At 41.6% G+C, this 8,750-nt stretch overlaps 1 protein-coding gene across 1 annotated transcript; it reads left to right on the top strand.

Moving 5' to 3' along the window:
• The first annotated feature begins 376 nt into the window (after positions 1 to 376).
• Positions 377 to 1,150, top strand: LOC109147335. Its single transcript, XM_019294998.1, has one exon. It carries the CDS (start codon positions 377 to 379, stop codon positions 1,148 to 1,150), a length of 774 nt encoding a protein of 257 aa, XP_019150543.1.
• Positions 1,151 to 8,750: the final 7,600 nt, after the last annotated feature.

The raw sequence follows: 8,750 nt of genomic DNA, 5'->3' as shown, positions 1-8,750 counted from the left end.
TTGAATGGAATACCAAGAAGCCCAAGAGAGGAAGAGACAACCTGGGACCATCTCCCCCATCTTCAATGGTGAACGGCAACCAGGAAATGCATCTCGAAGCGGAACTTTTATCCCCAGACTCAACGCAATGGAAAACGCCATCGGATACACCAGTTCATGCCTCGTCTTAGACTATAGTAGGGGGTTCATTGGTAGAAAAGAACGACCCAGCTGATACAGACATGGAAGATGACAGGTCGGTACCTGGTAACCCTGTCATCCCGATTTCAGAAGAGGAGAAAGAGAGAATTAGGCGACCTTGGCATCGCTCGCTCATCATTTGAGTTCTGGGCAGGAAGGTGGGCTATTCATACCTGCTCCAACGTCTGCAGAAGATATGGAAACCATTGGCCAGTTTCGACTTAATCACTCTAGACCACGAATACCATATGCAAGATTTGAGTCTCAAAGTGACTACGATTTTGCCAGATTTGAAGGGCCTTGGAGTGTTCTTGATCATTACATGGTAGTTCAGGAGTGGGTTCCAAACTTTAGCCCACGGAACAATAAGACTATGAAGTTACTAGCATGGGTTAGGTTCCCGACATTGCCGGTCGAATACTTTGATGATCTGTTCTTGATGAAAATCGCAAGGAGAGTAGGACGCCCTATAAATATCGACTCCACCACGAGCCTCATTTCCAAAGGAAGCTTCGCTTGGGTTTGTGTCGAACTAGATATCTCTAAGCCATTGTTGTCTAAGTTTACCCTCGAGGAAGAGGTATGGCCGGTAGAATATGAAGGATTGCATCTCGTATGTTTCAAATGCGGCCTCTATGGTCACAAAGAGAATCAATGTGGGGTCGACAATGTTCAAAACATCCATGATCCAGCTTTGGGTGAGGATCGCATGGCGCAAGAAGTTCATGAACCAAGGAAGGATTACTCAGCAAACTACGGATCTTGGATGCTAGTCACAAGAAAGGATCGAAGAGGAGCACGGAGGGGAGGTAACCGTCCAGCCACCGGAGGGAAGACCGGTGGAGCAACTGTTGGCAACGGCATGGGGATACAGTCGCGCTTTTCACCGCTGGCTAACCAGGAGGAAGAAGGAGGTGAGCCACCCAACGAAGGCCACCAGACCAGCCCCCGTAATCCAGAACATGAATGAGAATCTTCCACGGATTAGAACAAATAGGCGTATTGGTAAAAGCCTAGTAAGATACCCCCAGAATCAGAGTCGTCCTGTTCAAAGGGAGATGGTCCAGAATCACTCCGAACTTCCACGACAAGGAGCTAGTAGAGGCAGAGGTGGGAGAGGTGTGACACCAAGGAGAGCAGCTGCTGAAACTGAGCACACCGTTGTTCGTGGGTCAAACCAAGGTCGTCACATTACTAGCAAAACAGTCTACCACCTCGAGAATCAACAGGAATTCCCACCCTTGTTTGATAAGGAGGCTGCACCTAGAAACGATCCCCCGAATATCCCTTCAACATCAGCCTTCCAGGTGGAACAACGCGATATTGCTATGGATGCATTTGGCCTTGATGGCTCAGTGGTTCCTGAACCAATGCGCTCCTGAGCGTTGTTCTCTTTCTTTCCTTGTTTAATGTTCTGTTTAGTGTGAAATTGCCAAGGTGCGGCTTCAAGAGCTTTTCTCTGTACTCTTAAGCTCCTTATTAGTTTTCATAAACCTTCTTTTGTTTATCTTCTTGAGCCTAAAGTTTCAGGTTCCCAAGTTAACAAGATTGTTCCAGCTTTGGCTTCGACGAATGGGTTAGAGTCGAAGCTGTGGGCTTTTCGATAGAGATTTGGGTACTTTGGAGGAACTCCACTCATGTAATCATTCATGACACCCACCCCTAGTTTATAACTATGCAGGTTGACCCTTCGAGCACGAAGACTTGGCTGTTCTCTATAGTGTATGGCAACCCAAATGCTCAAAAAAGCTCTTCTCGGATCTCACATCTAATGGCTTCAATCAAAATATCCCATGGTTGGAAATAGGTGACTTCAACTCAGTTCTAAGTCCATATGAGACCAGCAGCCCAGATAATTTTTCCTTGAGTCGCAGCACGGAGTTCAAAAATTGGATTTTTCGGGAGGGCCTAATGGATCTAGGCTATACCGGTTCCAAATTCACTTGGATGCGCGGAGTTAATACCTCGTCCTTTAAAGGTGCCCGACTTGATAGGGCTCTTGGGAACGTGGACTGGAGGATCAATTTCCCAAACTCGTGCGTGCAACATTTGCCTATGGTTGCTTCGGACCACACTCCAATTATGGTCAAATTTGATTCCCCTCCACCCATGCAGGCAACTAAACCATTCAGGTTCAATTTGGCTTGGTCAACTCATCCAAAGTTTTTGGAATGTGTTAACCAAACTTGGATCCAAGGAAATGATCTGGAGTTAAACAAAGCCTCTGTGGCAAAGTCCCTAGCAAATTGGAATAGGAACACCTTTGGCAACGTTTTTATGAGAAAGAAAAGGCTGATGGCTAGGATAAGTGGGGTGCAAAGAGCCATGGCAGTTAAGCCAACGGCCAATTTGCTTAAATTAGATAGGAAGCTGCAGGAAGAACTCGATGTCTTATATCAGGAAGAGCTCATATGGTTCCAACGGTCGAGGGAAGAATGGCTCGAATCAGGAGATCGTAATACTCGGTATTATCATGCAGCAACTGCTGCAAAAGGAAGTTCTACTAATATCAGTAGCATTAAGGATGAGAATGGCTAGGAGTTTACCTCTGACACTCAACTAAGGGATCATATTTTTAATTTCTTCATAAATTCCTTTTCGGATGACAGTTTTATTACCCCTACTGATGTACAGGTCTATTTCCCAAAACTAAGTGAAGAGGATTGGGCAAGGATTAATGCTCCATTCAAAGCCGAAGATGTCAAACTTGCTATGTTTGAGATGGCACCAAAAAAGGCCCCGGGTCCGGATGGTTTTACGGCAGGTTTCTACCAACTTACATGGAATATCACTGGTATTTGCTTAACAAATTTTTCTCTGAGTTTTTTTGCAGATGGTGTGCTTTCTGAGGCATGCAATGACACTTTGATCACTAGAATCTGTCAGACAACTACGTCTTATAGGACTATGCAATGTCTCGTATAAACTTCTAACTAAAATGATGGTAATGAGACTAAAAGAAGCATCTAAAAAGCTCATTGGTCACCATAAGACTAACTTCGTTCCTGAGAGGCAAATCACCGACAACATCATTGTGTATCAAGAACTTCTCAATTCAATGAACAACAAGAGAGGTGCTAGGGGATGGATGATGTTTAAAGTTGACCTTGAGAAGGCCTATGATAGGTTAGCATGGAGTTTCATAGACGAGACTCTTCAGGACATTGGTTTCAATACTCACTGGATGAGGACATCATGACATGTGTGACCACGCCAAGACTAGCAATCAATTGTAATGGAGTGCACTCCGATTGGTTCCACCCAGCAAGAGGAATTCGTCAGGGAGATCCCATATCACCTCTTCTTTTTGCGTTGTGTTTAGAAAGCCTAAGTCATGCCATTAATGTTTTGATGAATGCAGGTCGCTGGAAAGGCATAAAGGCATCTTGGGAAGGTCCTCTCATTTCCCACCTTTTCTTTGCCGATGACATGGTGCTGTTTGGGGAAGCTATGATTGGACAAGCTTTGGAAATGAAGGATTTCCTAAGCTCTTTCTGCACCAGCTCTGGACTGAAAATGAACCTTCAAAAGTCAACAATTTTCTTCTCTAGAAATACTCCAATCTCCCTTCAGGAGTCCATTTCTAATCTTGTTGGCATTTCAAAGGTTGAGGATCCTGGAAAATATTTGGGGGTGCCATCAGTCCATCGCAGATTAAAGAAGCAAGCCTTCTCAGGGATCCTTGAAAGAGTTCAAAACAAGTTAGCGGGTTGGAGATCAAGAACTCTATCCCTTGCTGGTAGACAAGTTCTAGCCCAATCTTTTCTATCTACCATTCCATATTATTCAATGCAGACGATGCCCTTACCAGCTGGAATAATTGACTCAATTGAGAAACAAATCCGTGGTTTCTTGTGGGGCAGTTCGGAAGGCTCTTAAAAGATCCACTTGGTTAGCTGGGATGTTGTCACCCAAAACAAATTGAGAGGTGGACTTGGCATTCGACAACTGAAGGAAATGAATCAAGTTTTTCTAGCTAAACGTGGATGGAGGATGCTTCATGAAAAGGACAGCCTATGGGTTCAGTTATTAAGGTCGAAGTATTCAGCCACCAGTGACGATGTTTCTCTGTGGCAGCCGAGAAGAAATATGTCGCAGACTTGGAGAGGTCTTCTAAAGTCCAGACACATCCTAGAAGGTGGTATTGAGAAAGTGGTGCACAACAAAAATAACACTCTTTTCTGGATTGACAAATGGTTGGTAAATGTTCCACTTAGGCAATTTTTATCTGAAGCGATCCCCCTCCCTGATCTTTACAGAAATATTTCGAGCTATTGGGATCCCGATGTGGGATGGCTTATGAACCAGCTTATCAACTTGCTTCCAGAAGAAATTTTAGACAAGTTGGCAGCAGTTCTATTAAGCACTGACCTTGACGATAACGACTCGCTAGGCTGGATACATGAATCTTCTAGTGAATTCTCCATTAAGTCTGCCTATGATGCAGCCTTGAGGTCTCCTACCATGTCTGATGATGTTAAGTGGAAAAGCATTTGGAAGCTAAAAGTTCCTAATAGGATTTGCACTTTCATCTGGCTCGTGAAGCATGGAAGGATCCTGACTAACAGTAATAGATGCAAGAGGGGTCTCTCTGAGTGTGACAAATATGCTTGCTGTTTAACCGCAATTGAGGATACACTACATGTTCTTCGGGACTGCCCAGCAGCTAAGGAAGTTCTGGAACTTGTTCTCCCTTTCTTATCATCGGCTACCAATCTATCATTTGAAAACTGGTTACATTTAGGAATCAAAGGAAGAGGAGGCAGCAGACATCCATCCAATGAGGCTACCTTATTTGCAACCACCTTATGGTGGATCTGGAGGTGGAGGAATGATGTGATTTTTAACAACGTAGAAAGAAGGTTCTCCTTTAAAGTCGAGTGGATCAAATCACAGGTTGTAGGGATAACTAAGGCCTTTGCAAAAGGGAGAACAACTCCGCAGGGACTCTGGTCTAAGCTCTGTTGGGAGAAACCCCATCTGGGAGCTTTAATATGAATTTAGACGGATCTGTCGACATCCAAACGAACAAGGCAGGATGCGGAGGAGTCATTAGGAACGATACAGGTTCTTGGCTGGCTGGGTACATGTATAGTATTGGAAGTTGCTCTCCATTAGAAGCTGAAACTTGGGCTCTCTTGAAAGGTATCCAATTAGTAAAACACCTTGGCTTCAGGAGCATCTCCTTTGAAACCGATTCCAAGGATCTTGCTGAAATAGTGGATGGAAGCCGGACTTCCAACAATGTAGTTCAGAACCTTGTTGCTGCTTGTATTCCTGAGGCAAGTTCATTTCATGCATGGTGTTTGACCCCAATTGCTCGCGAACAAAACTCTCTTGCTGATGCCTTGGCAGTAAGGGCCAAGTGTCTCCCCAAGGGAATCCATATCCTCAATGATCCACCAGTCAATCTCTTAAGCATATTACAGGACGATATAGATGGCATTCCAGTTTGGCGTCAGTATACAGCAGATGTCTGATGTAATTTTTACCGGGTTTCCCCCTACCTTCTTGATAAAAAAAACACTAGTATATATATATATATATATATATATATATATATATATATATATATATATATATATATATATATATATATATATATATATGCAATAAAACTTCTTTCCACACTTTGAAATTGAAAATCGGGGTCAAAGAATAGAAATGATAGAGAATTAACCCCCCTTTTGCAAGAGATTTTCCCAAAATTGTCATCATCAATAATCTTTGCCTCAACCTTTTGCTATGGACAAAACAAATAGACAATCAAACCGTTAGTGGCATAAACTAAGCACATGGAATAAGAATCCGTAGGAATGACAAGGCATCCCTACTGTACCTGTTATCAACTCAATCTTGGCACAATTTACACAGATAAGCTCAATATCAACATACATGAGAATTCAAGCAATTATTAAAGCTTTAAAAGGTAAAAGAGTCTAGAATTAACCCATAGTAATGGTGCAGGAATTAAAATGCAAGAATTTAAAAGTGCAAGATTTAAAAGTAAAGTAAAGGTGGCACCCCACACATAGGGTACCTAGCGTTTGTCGAGTAACCAAGAACAGTATTCAGAACACATGAACATGTGGAATGGGGTGGGGTGGAGTGGGAAAGAGGAATGGGGTGAAATGGAATGGGACAAGGTCTTTCTCTGAATCATGGTCAAATGGGATTGTGCGTGTTATCCGCGCCCTCTTCGGGGAGTGATGGTGGGTTGTCATTCGGTGCAGTTCGGGCTCTGATGGTGTTGATCGTAGTATTCATGGCTTCCAGGTGCAGTTGATACAAGAAAGCTCTCATGGACTCCCAATCGGTCACTGGTGGAAATCTAGCAGGCACTATGGGCAAGTTCGGAGGTAGAGCTCTGACTACGGCGGGTGGTGGAACTGATGCGAGTGGAAGTATCTGAATGGGTTCTACCGACCTTTCTCCCTCCCCAGACTGGGGCACCAGGCGAATACCCATCATAGCAATCTCTGAAATGGAGTTCGGTAGTACTCTCCATAGGATATTTCCTGTGTGGAGCTCTTTCTCTATCTCCATCCTCTAGCACAGTCGGTCTAATAGAGGTCCTACAAATATCACTTCGGTCTGGCGCTTGACCTGTTATTGCAACCATTGCTTTCTTTCGGAATATGTTTTTCCTAGGTTATCAATCAAGCTAAGTACACCCGGGACTTGATCAAGAAGTTTGGCCTTGATGGAAAATCTTCAATTAACATTCCAATGAGTACATCATTAATGCTAGACAAGGACGAAGATGGAAAGGATGTCGATCATACAAAATATAGAGAAATGATTGGTTCACTCTTATATCTCACTGCAAGCAAGCTGGACATATCTTATGCTGTGGGAGTGTGTGCAAGATTTCAAGCAAATCCAAAAGAAAGCCACTTCACCGCCTCAAATAAAATCATAAGATACTTGAAGGGCATTGCACAATCAATGTAGGATTATGGTATCCTAAAGGTACTGATTTTACTCTAACGAGTTTTTCATATGCGGATTTTGCAGGCTATAACATAGACAGAAAAAACACTAACACACCTTCATCCCACGATTTTTTCAAGTCCTCAATCAAAGGCGCCAAAAAGACATCTATATCATTACCGAGTTGTTTTGGGCCAGAAATCATCTAGGACAATAATATATATTTGTATTTCATACACAACCAAGGAGGTAGATTATAAATCACTAACATAATTGGCCACGAGCTATGCTTGCTACTTAGGTTCCCGTGAAGGTTTATACCATTAGTACAAAGTCCAAGTCTAAGATTTCTCAACTCATGGCCAAATTCAGGAAAAACATTATCAAAGGTTTTCCATTGAAGAGAATCAGCCGGGTGTCGAGGCTTGCCATTAGAAATTTTTTGATCGGCATGCCATGTTAAGTTTTTCGCGTCGCTTGAATTTGCAAACATACGCTTAAATCTTGAAAGAATTGGGAGATACCACATAACTTTAGTTGGTTGCCCTTTTAAACTTGCTTTACCAACAACATGCTCTCTTGTTTTGTACCGAGATGCCCCGATTGGACATGCATTCAATTCTTTGTAATCATTCATAAACAATATGCAATCGTTAGGACAAGCATGTATCTTTTCAAACTCCATACCCATGGGACACAGAATCTTCTTGGCATCATATGTACTCTTCGGGAGTCCATTATCTTCTGTAAGCATATCCTCGATTAAATCAAGTAAAGAAGTAAAGCTCTTGTCGCTCCATCCATTCCCAGCTTTTAAGTTGAATAATTTCAAAACAGCAGATAACCGAGTATATTTACTACACCTTGGCCATAAAGGTTGTTTTGAATCATTTAATAATTCATCCAACTCATTTGATCGATTGGTGAACTCTTCTCCAACATCACGAAACATTTCATCCAACCTATCTTCAGACTCATCATCTTCATTTGCGTCGTTGTCAACATACATGTTAGATGTACTAGTGCCTCATCCTCCTTCACTGTGCCATATCTATTTTGTATAACTTGGATTAATTCCATCACAAATTAGATGATCATATACGTCCTTTGCACCTAATTTTCTTAGATTACAACACTTCTTACAAGGTCAAAAAAATCCTATTATTATTTAGAAGATGACGTTTTGCAAAGTCTAAAAATTATCTAACTCCGGCTTCATATTCCGTACTAATCTGAGAAGCATTCATCCAACTTTTATCCATCACAAGTCAATCTAAAATAATATTAACTCTAATTAAACTTTTGTTAACATTCATTCTAACAAATATCTAAAATAATAATAATATAATATCTAAAATTGTTGTGGTGAGAGTAGACAAGTTAGTAGTATTAATTTTTCGGTACACTAGGTAATGAATACAAAGGCAAGTAGATGGACAAAATAAATCACTACATATTGACTTAATAACATGGTGGAACATCATGTTATTTAATTATTAACAAAATATTTATTGATTTATATTCCTAGTAATAAATAAACATTTCTTTCAAGGTTTAACCATTCAATTCCTAACAATAATTCTAAAAATAATTCAAAATATAACAATAATGCCTAAAATTCGAAATAAAGTAATAAT

This window comes from Ipomoea nil, unplaced genomic scaffold (assembly GCF_001879475.1).
Source record: "Ipomoea nil cultivar Tokyo-kokei standard unplaced genomic scaffold, Asagao_1.1 scaffold1993, whole genome shotgun sequence".
Lineage (NCBI taxonomy): Eukaryota > Viridiplantae > Streptophyta > Magnoliopsida > Solanales > Convolvulaceae > Ipomoea > Ipomoea nil.
The sequence above is the reverse complement of the archived record's forward strand: the minus strand, read 5'-3'. Positions and strand labels throughout refer to the sequence as shown.